Here is a 19,121-nt window from a genome sequence, read left to right on the forward strand (position 1 = left end):
TCATGTTGCCCACAGATATTTCAGCATGTTTGTCTCAATGAGGACTCTTAAATTAAAAGTATAATTATAATTCCATTATTACAGCTTAAAAAATTTATTAATATTGAATAGCCCGTCAGTAGGGAATTTTACAATTTTTGTTTTAAATAGTGTGTAGGTATGGACGTAGGCAAGTATGGATGTCTATCTGTATGATTTCAGATACAAAGGAAAGCACTGTAAGGCTACCCTCCAGGAGATACATTTAGGGAGTGTGGAAGGGGAGCAGGAAAGGGGAACAGGAAACCTCCCACTTTTCTTCTGTATATGCTTTTGTACAGTGCACAGTGAACTTGCTTTGCATTATAATTTTAAAAGATTAAGCAAGGTATAAAATGCATATTCAGTATGATCTCAAGTATTTGAAAAAACATGTTCAGGAAAAATAAATGGAAGAATAATTTGCCAAATTATATGTGGCAAGAATATGGGTAATATTTCCCTACCTTTCTGAAAAGTAATTTTCACATATTCTATAATGAATACTCCATAACAAAGCCTGTATTTATTTAACAATCAGAAAACATATTTAAAAATTAAGAAATTATCTTCTATGTAAGTAAAAACCAATAATGCAAAGAAGAACGATAATTCCTCTGTGGAGCTATGACCACTGTTGGTTAAAGCACAAACTGCCCTGAGAACATGGGGAGAAGGGCCTGTGAAGGCCTCCCTGGGTCACCCCTGCCAACACCCTGAAACCAGAGTGCCTGGGAAGGCCTGCCAGTGCTAACCTGCACACTTCCAAAATAACAGGAAGATCGGCAGCTCCTGAAGCAGCCCATAAGCACACAGAAGACGTGCCCGCCAGCTGCCCTCTCTGAAATCTCGCTAGCAGTTCTTCTGAAAATGTGGGCTTCTTTCTATCTTTACCAGAATCACCTGGAGGGCTTGTAAAAATGCAGCTCCTGGGCCCCACTGGAGGGGCTGACTCTACATACCCCAAATTAGACTGTAAGGGCCCATCCATGTTTTTGTTCACCATTGGATTCCTAGCACCTGGGACACGACGTCTGGCCCAGAGGATGGGCTCAAATCAAGACTGAAATAGGTATCTGGGACCCTTCCAACCTTCCCTCTAAAAGGACCGGCCCTCTGAGGGCTCACTGAAGGAGAAGCTGGAGGTGGACCCTCCCCTGGAACAATCCAATATACAACAGCCTGTTTCCGAAAGGTGCAGGGCGCTGAGCTGAGCCCCCCAGCACACAGAGCTCTTACTAGCTTTGGTGGTTTCCACTTCTGCCTCCTGCTCCTCCTCCTCCTCCTCTTCTGAGCTCTCTGAGCTGCTAATGGGGTCTGACACGCGGGTCTTCTTGGCCTGCAGGGCTACATCTTCCTCTGCCTTCCGCTTCTGGCCAATCTCCGAGGTTCTGCAGGACAAGGGTGACTGGCTAGTTCAACCGGGTGACAAGGACAACCCCAGGAGACTTGAAAAGGAAGACGCCCCCACATCCTCCCTGCCCCCAAAGGAAATGTGCATAAAGAGAGTTTAAACAGCGATGAAACACAGTGTTAGATACAATTTTGTGTTCTGCATTTTCACTCATTTCATCGTATTTTTACAATTGTCTATGAGTCTTCAAATATTCAGGAAGGGTGGACAATATTATATAACAGCTGCTAAGAGTCACTGAGCACTAAGTACCGGCACTATAGACACTTCACAGCACCATCCAGGCTCCTCCTTCCTCCAGAACTTGTGGCACCTGCAGTGCCCTCTTCCTGGAAGAGTATGCCCAGATCGGTCCCTATGGTCCTTCAGGCCTCAACTCGAATACAGCCTCCTCAGAGAGGCCCTCCCTAATCACCCCCCCTCCCCTAAGACATTCTCTGCCCTGCCATCCTGTTTCATTTTCTTCAGAGCACGTTCCTCTCTCCTGTTATTTTACCTACTTCCTGCTTGAAGTCCTCACTGCACAGCCAGGCCCCTGGAGAGGAGGGCTGGCAGGAACCTTTTCCAGCTCCCTCAGTACCTTGAGCACATAGCATGAGTCTCACGGCCAAGTGAGTTGCCCAGAGTCAAAGAGTAATAAATCTCAGGCACTGGGGAGGATAAGCACCCAGATGGCTGAGTTGCTGGAACTTTCGAGCATCATCTCCCCTGACCCCAGCCTCCTGCCCCGAGGGAGTCACTGTCTGTGCCCCGTGTTCTCCAGATGGGACGGATGCTGCTCTGCCCATTTGGGATGTGCTGCTTGGGTCCCTTGTTCCCAGGGAATCTTCTGCAAAAACAGGTTTCATTTACTACATGTATCAGTTCACTCTGCCTCTCTCCTCCCAACAGAATGTAAGTTTCACAAGGGCAGGGATTTTTCTCCGGTTTGTTCCCAGCTATATCAAGAACAGTTCTGGCTCACAGTGACTGCTCGATAAATACGGAGGTGAGTCGGGGTGGGAGGGGGATGCCTCCAATGGCTAGGTTTAGCACTTTACCATTATTATCTTCATTTTACAGATGGAGACAGACTTGGGGAGGCCAAGTTCGTCCAAGGTCATACGGCTAGTTCCTGGGTTTGAACCACTAGCTTAGGCTAGTTCTGGTGGGTGTGAGGTCCTCATCCCAGTCAGTACTCCTCACCCACAGAAAGGGCTGGTGGCAGGGAAGGGCGTGCACTGTGGCTCACTGAAGTTCTCTGGGGAAGGAAGTGCTGTGCAAACACACAGACACCTGGGCAAGTGGGAAGGGAAGTGGCGGTGTGCCCTGTGCTCACCTCAGCAGCAGAGGAGAGCCAAGAACTGAGGGTTGATAGGGCTCTCAAAGACCTTAGCTCTCTACTGGAAGCTTGGGTCCCTTCCACACCATGCCTGCCTTTGTTTACACACCTCTGATGACAAAGAACTCACAACTCCACTGTAGCCTACCTCATATCTGGAGAGCTCTGATGACCCACTGCTTTTATTCAGAAACTGAAACCTGTCTTCCTAAAGCAGGTACATATGGGTCCCACTTCAGTCTCTCGGGCCCCAGGGAACACCCCACTCCCTTTGTCTTCAAAGATGTGCATACAGAGGTCCCGTGCCTGCCCCACTGACATCTCTTTCCCATCCCAGACGGTTCAGTATTCACTATCATTCCTCATGGGACATGACTGTAGGTCCTTCACTCCTGTAGTTGGCTGTGGTCAGGCCAGTTCATGGAGAGAACGATTATCCCTCCTTCATTTTCAAGCCATTCCTCTGCTGATATGTCCTTAGATTATTCCCCTCCTTGTTTCCCATGTTTTACAGGCATTTCACATTCAACATGTCTTTGAAATCTTCCCCTCCAAATTGGGTTCCTTCCATTCAGGTGTACAAGTCAGACACCTGGGAGTGGACTAGACTGCCTCTCCAAACCATCCGCAGACCCTCATCTCACCGTCTCACATTCCTGGAATCTACTGTCTCCCTCCCATGTTATTACTGCCTCAAGCTCCATCAGCTCTTGTGTGGATAATGATATCCACAGCCTCACCTGGTCGTGCCATGCTGCAGTGATCTCACCACTCTCTGCTTCACCTTTCCATGGCTCTCACGGCTCTTGGGGCAAAGACACAACTGCTCCCCATGGATGATCAGGCCTTGTGTGGAGTGGGCCCTGCCGACAGTCCAGCCTTGTCTGCACTGTGCCCGCAGCTACAGGCCTTAGACCAGTAGTTTCCTCTGCCAGGTACACTCTACTGGCCCCTCCACACCTATTGCCTCGTTCACTCCCCCCACTCCCTGCAGCTCTCAAATCAAAGGTCACTTCAGGGAAGCCTCCCCTAAACCCCCAAATGAGGCTAGGCTAATCTGTTTAGGTAGTTTTGGCACTGGGAACCTCTTTGCATAATCCTTACTACAACTATAATTTTACACTCATTTGTTTTTTCTGAGGCGTGCTTACCTTCCTGGATTCCAATGACAGCTCCAGGAAAGAAGGAACCATGTATGTCTCACTCATGACAATACCTTTGTACTTAGAACAGAGCCTGGCATTCAGTAGTTACTCAATAAATGTTTACTGATTGAAAAAATAATAAAAGCTGCTGAGAAGCTCTTGTCCTTAAGAGGCACGGATCACAGCTCAGTGTCCTCTCCATTACCAGACACCCGTATCTGTGACCTGGCTTCCTGGAGGTGATAATAGTATCTACGGTGGGCTATGGGGACAGATCTTACACCAGATTAGTATCCTAGCCGATCCCAAGCTGAGGGCTTGCAGTCTCCCTGCTGTATTCTCTCAGTCCCATTAGACTTACTGTTGCCAGTGTGTATAGATGTCCAGAAGGGTTACAGGCTGAGTCAGGAAACTTTTCTGCAGAGAAGTAAAGAGAAAGCAGCAATCAATCCCCCAAGCACAGTAAGGGTCCTCCTTGGGCCCCACTCTCACAACATCATGATCTACAGAGAGGTGGCTGAGAAGGGGGTCTTTCTGCTCTGGGAAGTATGTCTGCTTGACCCTTCCAGTACCACCCAAACCTTCCAGAGACAAGCAGGGCAAATATTTCCAGCTAAAACCTTTTCAGACAACATGTCGGTGAGGAGTACCTTTGAAGATTAGAGTTGGAATGTTCCAGGCTAGCATTTATCCAGCCCCCAGCCTCCCTGGCACTCTCCAGGCTTAGGTGCCACGAGACAGGGCTTTTTCCACCCGTGACCTTTCAGAAGGCTTTCAGAAGCCAGGCTGGTCAATCTCCCCAGGACAGTACGAACCACAGCCCAGATACGGTGCTGTCAGCTCACCCGCTGGGAAGAGACTGGAACCAAATGGTGCCAGTCCTTTGGTAGAAACAGAGGCCTTTGGAGCCAAGATCAGAAGCCTATTCTCTCTGCAAATGTCAAGAACCTGGGGTGTCAAGTGCCCCAAGGAGATTGAGTGAGTAATGTGGGGCGAGGGCAGTGCCAGGGATTTAGGCAGAGTGGTCAAGAGGGTGCACCTGGACTCAGGCAGAGCGCCTGTGTTAACTGGATGGGCTACTCTCTTTGCCTCTTCAAACTTCTGGTTCTTTCTTTCTAACATGGGGATAACAGCAGTACCCACCTAAGATGTTGCCGTCAGGCCTGATCCAGACCATCCAGTCAGTGCCCAGCACAGGAGCCAGTAACATTGAGACTGTAACTGACAGTAATTGAAAGTGTCAGTTTCACTCTCCTCGGCCCCTGGCACACTGGCCTCCTCACTGTCCCTCAAAACTGTCAGGGCAACCTGCCCGCATGGGGGCTTGCTATTCTTTCTGTCTGGAATGCTCTCTCCTGCCAACTATACGCCTCACTCCCTCACTTCCTTCAGGTTCTTGCCCAAATGTCACCTTCTCATTGGGGTTTCCTGACCACCCTATATAGATAATTTAACTCTGACATTCCTTATCCCCCCATGCCTGCCTTATTTTTAGAGCTAGCACCTACCATCACCCCCCACACTGTATCATTAACTTTAAAAAAAAAAAATCAGTCATCTTTCGGCCCCTGCTTGAATGTATGCTCCATGAGGGCAGGATACTTTTGCTTAGGTAAATGCCCCAAAGCAGATGGGTATTCTCCTTCACCCCCTGTAGCTGTTAAGTCATGTTAACTGGGGTGAGAAGGGCTACCGAGGTCCAAAGAAAACTGGAAAAAGCACAGGTAATGTCATAAGGCCCATCATCCTTTAGTTTCTCAGGAGGTCCTGAGAGCAAGCATCATGACCACAGCCTCCACCACAGCCAAGAGGTACTGATTAACCAAGTCAGTAGCCACCATACCAGCTTAAAACTTCCCAGTGGCTTACCACTGCTCTTCAGATGAAATAACCAAAGTAAGCCAACTCCCTGCCTCTGTCTCCCCAGGGACCTCTATCATCCTTGTACTCCACACTTCAGTCAACTTTCTGGGGCAGTACATATGCAACAATTTGCACCTCTGCTTGGAATATCCACCTCCCTTCTCTCAGATCTCAAAGCAACATGCACTTCCTCAGGAAAGCAACACTGGATATCCCTGACGAGGGCAAACTTCCATTCTTCTCTTAGCACCTTATGCCTCTCATTCTTGGCACTTAATGCAGTGTTAAGTGTACAGGTGCTTTTATGGTTCTTTGATTTATGTCTATCTCCCCTACCAAATTCAGACTGTAAACTCTAAACAGTGAATTGGGGGACCGTGCTTACTATTCTGTCACCAGCACTCTGACCGCCAGATTAACAGCTGCTCAAATAATGGAGGAAGTAAGAAATGACTGCACCACGAGTTCGAATCCCAAAGCTGTCCGACTCAGTACAGAAGGGCTGCTAAGGGCTTGAGCTCCAGCTCAATCAAGGGGCTTCAGACCCCCTCTCTTGACGCTCTTTCGCCCCACCAGAACTGGTCACAATCCACCTCTCAGACTCGCAGCAACCTTCTCGCCCCAGGGAGCTGCGCCGAGCCACGTGGCCCGAGACTTCGGAAACTTTAAACTGCCGCTCCCAGGAAGCGGGTGGAGGTAAGAGGCGCGGGAATTATAAAGCCCTGAGCGTCATATCTCACGTCCCGGCCCGCCCACTGCACAGACAGGGAAACTGAGGCCCATAAGAAGTGGGAGCCGCAGGGGTGGGGAGCAGAGGCTGAGCCTCCTTCGGCACCCCAGGCCGCGTCCCGGAGCACCGCGGGAATCCGGATCTGGGCGCCCTCCAGGCCGCCAGGGGAGGAGGCGCGGGCCTCCTCTCTTCAGATCTTGCACGAGGCCCTCGCACACGGCCCGGGCACGCTTACCTGGCCGCTCTGCTCCTTCACTTCCCGCGCCGCGCGCACATAGCCCGCCTGCAGCAGATGCTGGTAGATCAGGGGAAGCAGCTCCCGCCGCTTCCTGGCCTCGGCCATGCCCGCAACCCCCGGCTTGTCGGCTCACCTGCACGCCCCCCTCAGTCCCCGCCCGCCACTTCCCTCTTGCCCTTAGACCTCGCGCCCCCCACTTCCGGCTCCTCCTCCACCCGCCGCGCGGCACGCCGGAACATGTAGTCTTATCTCCAGGAGTGGCCGGCCCCGCCCCGGTGGGTTTAAGGGGCGGAGGCAGGGAGGACAACGAGACCTCCCATTGGCTTGGAGGGCGTGGTCAGACCCGGATACGCCCCCTGGGCCGGCCACGATTCGAATGACTTCCTCTTAAATCCTTCGGACTCGTTCCTTGAGGGGATTTGTCTTCCACTTAGTTGTCTGACAGCTCGGATCAGGTTTTACTCATCTCTGGACATCCTAATCTCCAGCTCTCTCTAGACCCGTACTTGCAGTTACCCACTCGTTTATTCATTTCACAGGTGTTTTAGAACCCATAAACCAAGTACTATTTGTCATTGTTCATTCATTCACTGAATAACTAGTTATTGAGCACCATATCTTGGAATAGAGCTTATAGTCTAATGCGGGAGACACAAGCTAAACAAATAGTCATACAAATACATTGTTAGAAACAGTAGTAAGTGCAGAAAGGAAAAGGATAGTGTTTTCTTACGGAAGAATTGGACACTTCCCTGGTGGCGCAGTGGTTAAGAATCCATCTGCCAATGCAGGGAACACGGGTTCGAGCCCTGGTCCAGGGAGATCCTACATGCCCCAGAGCAACTAAGCCTGTGCACCACAACTACTGAAGCCCAAGCACCTAAAGCCCGTGCTCCACTGCAATGAGGAGCCCGCGCACCGCGATGAAGAGTAGCCCCTGGGGCTTCCCTAGTGGCGCAGTGGTTGAGAGTCCACCTGCCGATGCAGGGGATGCGGGTTCATGCCCCGGTCCAGGAGGATCCCACATGCCGCAGAGAGGCTGGGCCCGTGAGCCATGCCCGCTGAGCCTGTGCGTCCGGAGCCTGTGCTCTACAACGGGAGAGGCCACAGCAGTGAGAGGCCCGCGTACCGAGAAAAAAAAAAAAAAGAATAGCCCCTGCTCGCCACAACTAGAGAAAGCTGGCGTGCAGCAACAAAGACCCAACGCAGACAAAAATAAATTAAAAAAAAAAAAAGCTACACTGGAGTCATGCTGCCTGTGTTCAAATTCCCGCTTTGCCTCTTATTAACTAGGTGACCTTGGGTAAGTTACATAACTTCTTGGTCCCTCAATTTCTTCACCCATAAAACAGAAATAATTATAATTTCTACCTCATAGGGTTGCCATGAGGAGTAAATGAGTTCTAAGCAGAAATGCAAAATGCACAGAAGAGTTCCAAAGAATAGTACTGTGCTTGTGTGTACGTTAGCCATTACTGTGAAAGCATTTGACAGGATGGAGGGACCTATCTCTTCTTGGGGAAGGATTCCCTGAGGAAATGATCTTTGTGAGGAAATCTGAACTATATGCAGGGGAGGATGGGGTACAGGGAGAATCCTAGGCAGCAGAAAGAACCTGTGTAAAGGGTCTGAGGCAGAAGTTACAGCTAGAGAAGAGGTGAGAAAAGGCCTGTGTAACAGGGCCAGAGGGAGAGCAGGGGGACTGAGGAGTGCAGAAGGTAGGCAGAGGCAGATTTTACATTAAGGATCTTTCTCTTCATCCTCCGAGTGATAGGAAACCACTGACAGTGTAGGCCCAAGAAGGACAGGATGACATTTGCATTTTAATGTGACCCGTGTGAATGCCTAGTGGAGAGTGGGGTAGTGTGTGTATGAGTAGCTGCAGGATAAGTTAGGGTTAGGAGTATGGACAGGCATCCGGGGAGAATATCACAGAGGTGGTGCTGGTGGCAGTGCAGTTGGAGAGCAGTGGAAGGTTCCAGTTATCAGGAAGTAAAACCATCACAGAGATGTGTGGGAATGGAAGGTAAGGGAGAGATAGTGGCAGGATGGACCCTGAGGTTTCCCTGCAAACAGGCAGGCAGTAGTTTTCACTGAGATGGGGAAAACTGGAGACCACTGGGAGGCGGTGTTGGGTGAGCGAGGATTGGAGGGTGTGGAGGGGGACGTGAAAAGTGCAACTTCCACTTTAGATGTGTTGAGCTTGAAAGGCCTTTGGGACACTGAGAGTAGATGTTGAGCAGGCACTTGGAGGCCTGGGTTTGGAGGCATATGAGGATGGGAAGTTGTCAGGAGATGAATGATCACGAGGCTGTGGATGATGGCTAGATTGTCCAAAGAGAAAGCGCCCCAGGATGGAGCTGTGAGACATACCACAGGTTAGGGCTGTGCAAACGAGGATATACCTGCAGAGGCTGAGAAGGAGGGCCTGAGAGGTGGGAGAAAATCCTGGAGAGTGAACGTAGGGAAGGCAGCCAAGGGAAGGAAGCTGAGAGTTTCAGGAAAGTGGGAGGAGTCAATGGGGAATGCTCTGAGAGGTCAGAAGGAGGCGGATGGAAGCAGCGGCTTTGGTTAATGACAGACACGGGCATATGCTGGTGGCTTTAGGGAGCACTGTTTCTGCAGAGTGATGAGAGGGTCAGATGGCAGTGGTTCTGATGAGTGAAGGAGGGGTGAAGGAGGCAGTGGGTCTTTTGAGAAGTATTTGTGTGAAGGGGAGGAGAGAGATGCTGTGATGGGGTCAAAGCATATGTGGGGGGGTGTGTGTTAGAAGGTGGAAGAGACCTGAGTTTGTTTACAGGCTGATGGCAGATCAAGGGGAGAGATTAATTAAGGGTGTGGGAAAGAGGAGAGATAATCACGAGCATGTATGAGGGGATGGGATCAGGCATGTAGGTGGAGAGGCTGGTCTTGGAAAGGAGGAGGGATGACTTCTCTAGAACCAAAAGAAGGAACAAAGAGAGGATGGGTGCAGATGTAGATGTAGGTTTGTAGTGGGATGTTAAGGGAGATTTCATCTTGAGCTTCTATTTTTTCTGCAAAGTGGGAGGCAAGGTCTTCTGCTGAGAGCGAGGAAGAGGTGGTGAGGAGTTTGAAGGAAGGAGGAGAGTGTGCATTCAGACAGTTGAGGAGCAAACTTGCCCACAAAATCCCCAAATGTCCGAGAGCGTTGACAACCCAGTGTGTCCTGTCCTGTCGGTTGGGTGATTTCCCCCACCATGGGTAACCTACCCACGTGCAAACAGGGGAAAGTACTTGGTGGGGTTTATCCAGGCCCAGGGCTTTGCCAGATGGGTGGGGAAAAGGGCAGAGGGTTGTAAAGTGTTGGCAAAAGAGATGCCCAATCTTTTGGCCCTGGGAACTAGGCTGGGTGGGAAGTGAAGACAGATGGGGTCCATTTTCAGGGAGAGAGTGGACTCTCTCATGGACTGGGCAGCCACAAGGTCAGTAACCAGGAGCCTGAGCGCAGGGTTGGCACCTCGAATTGATGACCATGCCCTGGTTACTGACTGGGTGGCTGGTAGGGCTACTCACTGAAACCGTGAACAGGCTGATAAGCATGCAAATCATTAGGAAGATAAAAGTTTTTTTACCCCTCCAAGAACCAATTTTCATCCCCCTGGGGCATTATGGCCCCAGTTGAGAATGCCTGCCTTAGTAGAATGTAAATTCCCTGAAGGCAAACTGGTGGTCCTCTCCTTGCCTGCATTATTCCCAGCACCCACCCACCCCCACCCCCCGCCCCCCCGCCGGTCCATAAATACTGGCCAGTGCAAGGGTGGTTACAGTCTGTCTCCTGAAGAGGAGAGGAGGGCAGAGCAGGCAGGGCACATACCATAAGTACAGGCCTGGAAGCAGAAATGTGGAAGTCTTCTAGAAGATAGTGGAGAAGGAACTGGGTCTTCCGTCCTTGGCTGACCTTGGAAGAAATGGAGAATTGGTATTCAATTAAATAACAAAAACCAAACCAAAGCAGGATTATCTAATACCTTTGGTCTGGCAACAGGTTGTTTTTGTTCTGTTCCTAATGAAATTCATTTTAGGCGTTTATGGTTTAACCTTGGCTCCCAGGAGGCTGCCTCTTCTGTGGACAATTTCTCTGTTTCCTTGATTTTCCAAATCATCCCCTTCACTGCATTGCCTTGGGGCCCAAGCACAAAATCAAAGCATCAAACTGATAAAATATAACATGGCAACAATTAAGACAGCAACAAACAAAAGAGTGCATGAAAAAAAAAACAGCAAACACAAAACAAAACAAAACACACACAAAACTGGCCTCAGAGCATTTTTCTACCACTTAGAAAAAGATGTCTTTGTTAGTGTTAGAAGCCAGAAGCTTCCAGGCCACTCAACTGAGTGCCTCTCCGGTAAGCAGTAGTATGCCTTAGTCATCTTGAATTCTCGAGCAGGGCACTCAGGACATGAGTGAAGGAAGGACTGTCCGTAGAAAGAAAGGAAGCTAAGCAGGTAGGGCTCTATCCCCTTCTCTTCCCAGCAGGAGTGGCTCCTGCACAGAGGTGGGAGGTAGCTTGATACAGGGGAGAGGTTACTGGGCCAGGAGTCAGGAAGCTGCTTTTTTGACCTGGCTCTACTGTGTGACCTTGGGTTAGTCTCTTGCCCTCTCTGTTCTTCAAATTTTCTTTTCGTTGGAGAAGCTGGACAAAAGCCCCTCCAGCACAAAAACTCTCAAGAGAGGAAGCCCATGTGAGAAGACTGCCTTTGCCCCCAGCACCCAAACTCAGACCCTTCATCCACTGTGAAAATGGATTCTCCCTGGTCAAGTCACTTGGGCCAGCTGTGTTTCCCGCAGCTTCCTTCTCTCTCCTGGTATGACAATTCTTCTGTTTCTTTTTTTTCTTCAATAGCACTGGAGATTTTTTTTTAAATTAATTAATTAATTAATTTTTGGCTGTGTTGGGTCTTCATTGCTGTGTGCTGGCTTTCTCTAGTTGCGGTGAGCAGGCGCTACTCTTCAGTGTGGTGTGCGGACTTCTCATTGTGGTGGCTTCTCTTGTGGAGCATGGGCTCTAGGCGCACAGGCTTCAGTAGTTGTGGCATGTGGGCTCCGTAGCTGTGGCTCGTGGGCTCTAGAGCACAGGTTCAGTAGTTGTGGCACACGGGCTTAGTTGATCCGCGACATGTGGGATCTTCCTGGACCAGGGCTCAAACCCGTGTCCCCTGCATTGGCAGACGGATTCTTAACTACTATGCCACCAGGGAAGTCCCCGCACTGGAGATTTTAAAGATTATAAAAGATTGAAAAATTATTACTGCAGTAACAAATAAAACAATTTATAGATATATAAAGACTGAGTTAATTTTCCCTTCTTTCATCCATTCCCAGCCGACTCCTGAAACCAAGTGAGGCCCTTTGGGGCCCCAGGGCACGGAGGCCCTTTTGTCCCCAGTTTCTTGTCAAGACTCCAGCCTCCATGACCTTCCCTGAGTTCCAGAGGGCAGATTCGAACTGTTGCTAATCAAGTTGCTAATCCTTCTTCCGCAGCCAAGAAACCAGCTGAGGAAAGATTAAAGGAACCAAAGGGACTACTCTGGTGGTCCAGTGGTTAAGACTCCCATTCTGGGACTTCCCTGGTGGTCCAGGGGTAAAGAATCTGTTTTACAATGCAGGGGATGCAGGTTGGATCCCTGGTCAGGGAACTAAGATCCCATATGCCGAGGGGCAACTAAGCCCACGCATGCCACAATTACTGAGCTCGCCCACCTCACCTAGAGAGCCCAAGTGCTGCAAACTACAGAGCCCACGTGCCCTGGAGGCTGCATGCCACGACTAGAGAAGAGAAAACCCGCACTCCACAACTAGAGAGAAGCCCACATGCTGCAACGAAGGGCCTGCGTGCCACAGCTAAGACCAGACACAGCCAAAAGTAAATTAAATGAACAAATAAATAATAAAATAAATCTTTTAAAAAAGAAAAAGACTCCTGCTCCCAATGCAGGGGGGGCCTGGGTTCGATCCCTGGTCCAGGAACTAGACCCTGCTGCAGCCAAATAAATAAATTTAAAAAAAAAAAAGATGAAAGGGATGAGAGAAACTCATCAAGATTAGGAGACCGACCACCTGAGACGAGATGAAGGGAGCACAGGCCCTTCTCACCCCTAATCTTGTCAGAGACCCCACCATTGAACTATTGTTATAGACCCCTCATCAGATCCTCCCCGGTTGGGACACATAGTTTTTCGAGGCAGGAGCCCCCCTTTGCCTGGCAAAGTAATAAAGCTATCCTTTTCTACTTCACCCAAAACTCTGTCTCCGAGGCTTGATTTGGCAATGGTGTACAGAGAGGCCGAGTTTTCGGTAACATTCCTGACTCTCAGCCCCTCCCTTCCCCAACCCGTCTCAGGGGCCTGGTGTCAGATGCCTTCACATCCTTCTTGCTCGCAGACACAGACACCCTTCACCAGGTTTCAACCCCCTTTTCCATTCTCTCTTCTTTCTAGTTTACAAAAGGGGATCATACTAAACACACAAATCCGCAACTTGCTTTTTTTCAGTTAATAACATATTAGAGCCATTTCTCCGGATGTTTGGATCTGCCACGGCCTTTTGAGTAATAGTAACAGCTCACATTTGTAGAGTGGGTACCATGAGCTTCTGCTGTGCACCCTATAGGCAGCATATAACTGGTTATCAGCCCTGTTTATAGATGAGGAAACTGAGGCTCAGAGAGGTCAAGGCCTCAGTCGTGCAGCCAGTGAATGGGAGCATTCGGACAGGCTCCAGCTGCTGAGTGCTCTTAACCATTCCCCCATGGCACCACTGACCAACAGAGGCGGGAGATAGTGTGACATAAGTTAGTCCCTTCTAGTTGTTTGGCTAATACAACAGTGCTGCTCAGAACAGCCTAGTAAATACATTCGTACAGACCAGAGCTTTAATTTTCATAGGATGGAATCAAAAGGGGGCCAGAGGAGATGAATAGGTTTTTTTTTTTTTTTTTTTTTTTTTTTTCGGTATGCGGGCCTCTCACTGTTGTGGCCTCTCCCGTTGTGGAGCACAGGCTCCGGACGCACAGGCCTAGCGGCCATGGCTCACGGGCTTAGTTGCTCCACGGCATGTGGGATCTTCCCGGACCAGGGCACGAACCCGTGTCTCCTGCATCGGCAGGCGGATTCTCAACCACTGTGCCACCAGGGAAGCCCTGAATAGGTTTATTTTAATAGCTAAAGCCAGATTAACTGCCAAAAGGGTTGTAACAATCCAGTCTCATCGGCATAATTTCTTCTTTTTTTTTTTTGACTCAAATACACTTTATTTATTTTTTTTTAATTTTTTAATTTTTTGTTTTATACAGCAGGTTCTTATTAGTCATCCATTTCATACACATTAGTGTATACATGTCAATCCCAATCTCCCAATTCATCCCACCCCCACCCCCACCCCCCGGCCGCTTTCCCCCCTTGGTGTCCATATGTTCGTTGTCTACATCTGGATCTCAATTTCTGCCCTGCAAACCAGTTCATCTGTACCATTTTTCTAGATTCCACATATATGCATTAATATGTGATATTTGTTTTTCTCTTTCTGACTTACTTCACTCTGTATGACAGTCTCTAAATTCATCCACATCTCTACAAATGACCCAATTTCGTTCCTTTTTATGGCTGAGTAATATTCCATTGTATACATGTACCACATCTTCTTTATCCATTCGTCTGCCGATGGGCATTTAGGTTGCTTCCATGACCTGGCTATTGCATAATTTCCTCTTTATGTGGTTATTTTTCAGAGCCGAAAGGGTCCTTGGAGGGCATGGAGCCCAGCTCTCTCCTCTTGCCCATTTGGAAACGGGCCCAAAGGTAGGAACTGACTTGGAGAAGTCCCCAGTGGGGTAGAGGCAGAGGTAGGCCCCGTCCCTCTTCACCTAGACCATTGCCACATTGCTCTTCCCTCCAGGCAACCTCTGCCCTCATTCTCTTTTCCCCATCATTCTCCCTTCCCCTGTGTGTTCTTCACACTGCATTTGGCATTGCATCACTCTGCTGCTTACCAAACCTTCCTCAGATGAACCAATGACTATGGGATCAAATCACAGTTTCCTAATAGGCATTCAGGCCCATCCCGGTCTGTTCATCCTTCAAAACCAAGTACAAATGCCACCGCCACAATGATGCCTTCCCTGACTAACCCAGCTTCTCATCTCAGCATCGTGGTCTGAAGCAAGGCCCCCCTCTTCCAGCTGCTCCTTCCAAGAGGAGCCACATTGCAGAAGAAGGGACCAGGAGGGGGCAGTGCACAATCAAAGAAGGTCTCCCTAAAGGTCAAGGTCGCCAGGGTGCCTGGGGCTCAAGTGGGGCCATGTGGTGTGTACTCCTTAGTCTCTCCATTGTGGATGCCCGTGGAAAAATGAGGTTCCACCCAGGGCTGTGACCTGTGGCAAATGCCACCTCTGCCTGTACCTCAGTTTGCATCTCTGTAAACTAGAGGGATGGACAAGTTTAATGTTTCTGAAAAGTGCGGTGACTCACAAATGACTTCAGGAGATACATAGATGGACATTTCAAAATGGAAATCATTATGTATTTATTTTAAAGTGTATTAGACAAAAAATAATCAGCACATCAAACCTGTTATTTCACAGGTATCATTGCTTAGAGTGGGGCTAAAGTAGGCATTCAAGGAAAAAAAAAAAACAAAACAGTGAGCCAATGTAAAAGAAAGTATCAATTAAATAATAGTACAGGGCTTCCCTGGTGGCGCAGTGGTTGGGAGTCCGCCTGCCGATGCAGGGGACACGGGTTCGTGCCCCAGTCTGGGAAGATCCCACATGCCGCGGAGCGGCTGGGCCCGTGAGCCATGGCCGCTGAGCCTGCGCGTCCGGAGCCTGTGCTCCGCAATGGGAGAGGCCACAGCAGTGAGAGGCCCGCGTACCACAAAAAAAAAAAAATAATAAAAATAATAATAATAGTACAGGTGGTAGAACAGTGGTGAATGGCTGCAATTGGGAAAACATTGGTCTGCCTCTGACATTCTAGTTCTAGAATTCTGTGATTTGCGGTGACTCCTGTCCTCGCCTGGTGTGGAGGGAGGGAGGAGAGGAGGAGCTCTCTCTAGGGGCTGGGGTGCTGGTTCTCAGGGCAGAGGGGCAGGAATTATGCAGATGGGCCGTGTCCCCACCACCAGCCCCTCCTCTCCCCGTGGAGGGTACCAGTGCTTGCCCCTCTCCCCGCCTTCTTTCTCAGCTTTCCTGCAGTTACTAAGGAGTGGGAGGCTGAGAGGGGCTGCATTCTGGAAGCTCATCTGCTCCCTCATTCTCACCCAGCACCCTGTTTGGCATAAACTATTCAGGGTGATGATTAACGAGGATTCAGGAAGGCACTGGGGGTGGGGAGAGAAAATAAGATGATGTGGATAGAGTTTTCTCACAGACGTGAATGTCCAACCTGGAATGACCGTCTAACGATTCCCAGAGTTGCCCAGGCATTGGAATCGCCTGGCGATTCACTAGAAAGACAATTCCAGGGCCCCTCCTCAGGCAATTCTGATTATGGGGCCCCTGTATCTACATTTTTCAAAGCTCCCCAGTAAAGGCTGATGCTTCTAGGTTTGCATCTCCCTCAGTGCACCTGGGGAGACACTGAGGCTCAGAGAGGTTGTGTCACTTACCCAGTAAATCAACAGCAGATGTCCTGATTCCCAGCTCAGTTCTTCCCACTAAGCATCCCTTGCTGAGCCTGGTCCACTGTTAGCAAAGAGAACTCCACTGACAAATGTGGTGCAATTCATCATCTGAGCCTTCTTTGCCTCTGAACTTCTCAAGGACTTTCCACAGAAAAGAACATGCTGTGTGAGCAGCCGTCTGCTGAGAGGGCCGGAAGAGGTGGTGAGAGATGGGGGAGGGTGGCAATGGAGGGGACGGCTGGGAGATGCGGGTTCCTCTCTGCAGTTGCCAGCCTGCACAAGTAGCCTGCTGAGGGCAGGAGCCAATTCGTATGTATGCCACCAATAGTTGGGTTTTCACATGGGATCCTGAAGGAACAGAATTAGGAGCAATGACTAGGAGTACATTTCAGATGGAATTCTCTAATCGTGATCAGTGACCTGAGAGACAATGGACCCTGGAGCAACTGTCCAGCTCCCTGCTTTTCTTTATTATAAAACATTTAACATGAAAAATATAGAGACAAATACATACAGCTCCTATGTTCCCAGGACCTAGATTGTGAAACATGACATCACAAATAAATAGGAGCTTCTCAGCCTATTCCCCTCCCTCCTGCCCAGAGAGTCACCACCCCATTCCCTGAGGTTGGTGTGAATCCTTCCTGTACATGTTTTCATATTTATGCTACATATGTATATATTCATAAAACACATAAAGTGTTGCTTTGCAGATTTTTGAAGTTTTCGTAAATGATATAATATTGTACATTGTCTTCTGCAACTTGTTTTCATTCAAGCTTTGGTTTGAAATTTATCCACGTTAATGTGCAGAGCTCTGCAGAATACATCATCACTATTCTAATCCTTTTCATTGTACGTACCACAATTTATTAATCCATTCTCTTGTTGATGGGTATTTATTTCCAGTTTTCCACTGTACAAACCACACAGCCATGGACATCCTTGCATCTGAAGGCCTGGCTAATTTCTGCCCTTCCACATCCAGGCTCAGGCAGGCAATTGTCAGACTTCAGAATTTATGTCACTCTGATAGGGGCTAAATGCCTCCCCTTCATAGTTTTAATTTGTATGTCTTTGATCAGTGAAGCAGAAACGTTTTCATCATTTTGTTGGTCTTTTGCATTTCCTCTCCTGTGAATTGCCTCTGTATCCCAAGCCGTGTTTTCTTGGGTTGTTTGTGTCGTTCTTATTGATCTGTGACAGCTCTAATCCTGGGTCTGTTTCTACTATCTTCTGCCAGTTGGTGGCTTGTCTTTTCACTTTATTTATGGAGTCCTGATGCACAAGGGTTTTACATTTTAATATAACCAACAGCACCAATCTCTTCCTCTACCGTCTGGGCTTCTGCGGGTTGCAGAAGCTGAGGCCATTTTTTGGTCATAGCGCCCTTCTCAGGAGGGCCTGGGGTGGAGAGAGAGGTGAGTGGCTTCTCCAGCTGGGCCAACCTAGGCTGAATTCAGTCTGAGAGGTTTATAGGCTTGGTGAACTTGGGAGGAAGTTACCTTACCTCTGGGTTCCAGCTTCCTCACTTGTAAAATTGGGATGAGGGGGAATTCCCTGGTTGCCTCATGTTTAGGACTCGGCACTTTCACTGCCGTTGCCCAAGTTCAGTCCTCGGTTGGGGAACTGAGATGGCACAAGCTGCGTGGAGTGGCCAAAAACATAAAAAATAAAAATAAAAAAATAAAATAAGAATGAGGACAGTCTTGAGTTCTCTGGGAGGCGGGGAAGAGGAGAGCAGTGGCAGGAATTACTGAGGCCCCCACGCAGGACTCACACTAAGAAAAGTCTCTGGAGAAGCTGCACCCAGAAAGCCATCCCGTGAGGCTGCCCCATCTAACTACATCTCGGAGTGGGACTGGGTCTCTGGAGGAACTGGGACACGGGGAACCCAGATCTACCAGCCCTGGGTCCCGAGGCATGTTGGCTGGCTCCAGAGGCAGGGATGTGAGTGGAGTGGCATTCCTGGCCTCTCAGGAGAGGAAAGCTGCCCATTCACCCATGGCAGCAGGCTTGGGAGAGCACCTGACGGCTCCAAGGAAAACATTTGTCTGGGGAAGAAAGGGCCACACATGCCTGGTTAGTTTCACTCATATGTGACCACATGATGGCCACCAAAACAGGTCTCTTGAGGCCACAGCAGGGCGGTTACCCCTGTTTCCTCCAAGTAATTCATCCTGGGCACAGCACCCTGTTGGGGTGGGATCAAGCTAGGGGTGGGCGGGCAGAGCCCTCTCAGGTCAGCAGCCTCTTGGACAAGGCCATACAGCCATGGTCAACAAGGCCAGGGCATGTCTCTCTCTCTTTTTTTTTTTTTAGGTCATTTAGCTTATCTTTTTTTTTAAAATCTTTATTGGAGTATAATTGTTTTACAATGTTGTGTTAGTTTCTGCTTTATAACAAAGTGAATTAGCTATACATATACATATATCCCCATATCTCCTCCCTCTTGCGTCTCCCTCCCACCCTCCCTATCCCACCCCTCTAGGTGGACACAAAGCATCAAGCTGATCTCCCTGTGCTATGCAGCTGCTTCCCACTAGCTATCTATTTTACATTTGGTAGTGTATATTAGTCCATGCCACTATCCAGGACATGTCTCTTTACTCTCCCCACTTACTGACCCCAAAGTACTACCACTGACACCAGCACCACCACAGAGGGGTTAGCCTGCTCAAATGACCAGAGCACTGGGATGGCAGTCAGGAACATTGTTTACTTTGAAACATTTCTGGAGTAGCTGATA

General features: G+C 49.1%; 1 protein-coding gene across 4 annotated transcripts in view; it reads right to left on the reverse strand.

The window, feature by feature from the left end:
• The window catches only part of TCOF1 (treacle ribosome biogenesis factor 1), a 39,166-nt gene extending 32,178 nt beyond the window's left edge, over nt 1-6,988 (reverse strand). For all 4 annotated transcript variants that reach the window (XR_010840306.1, XR_010840305.1, XM_067032074.1 and 1 more), the window contains exons 1-3: nt 6,727-6,988; nt 4,260-4,315; nt 1,258-1,409 (exon numbers count right to left, since the gene is read on the reverse strand). Coding sequence is in view for 2 of the 4 variants with exons in the window: in XM_067032074.1 (XP_066888175.1) it covers nt 1,258-1,409; nt 4,260-4,315; nt 6,727-6,834 (316 nt within the window). In the remaining 2 variants the exon portion in view is untranslated. The remainder of the gene's footprint in view (nt 1-1,257; nt 1,410-4,259; nt 4,316-6,726) is intronic.
• Nucleotides 6,989-19,121: the final 12,133 nt, after the last annotated feature.

Source organism: Kogia breviceps, chromosome 4 (assembly GCF_026419965.1).
Source record: "Kogia breviceps isolate mKogBre1 chromosome 4, mKogBre1 haplotype 1, whole genome shotgun sequence".
In the NCBI taxonomy this organism is placed as follows: Eukaryota; Metazoa; Chordata; class Mammalia; order Artiodactyla; family Physeteridae; genus Kogia; species Kogia breviceps.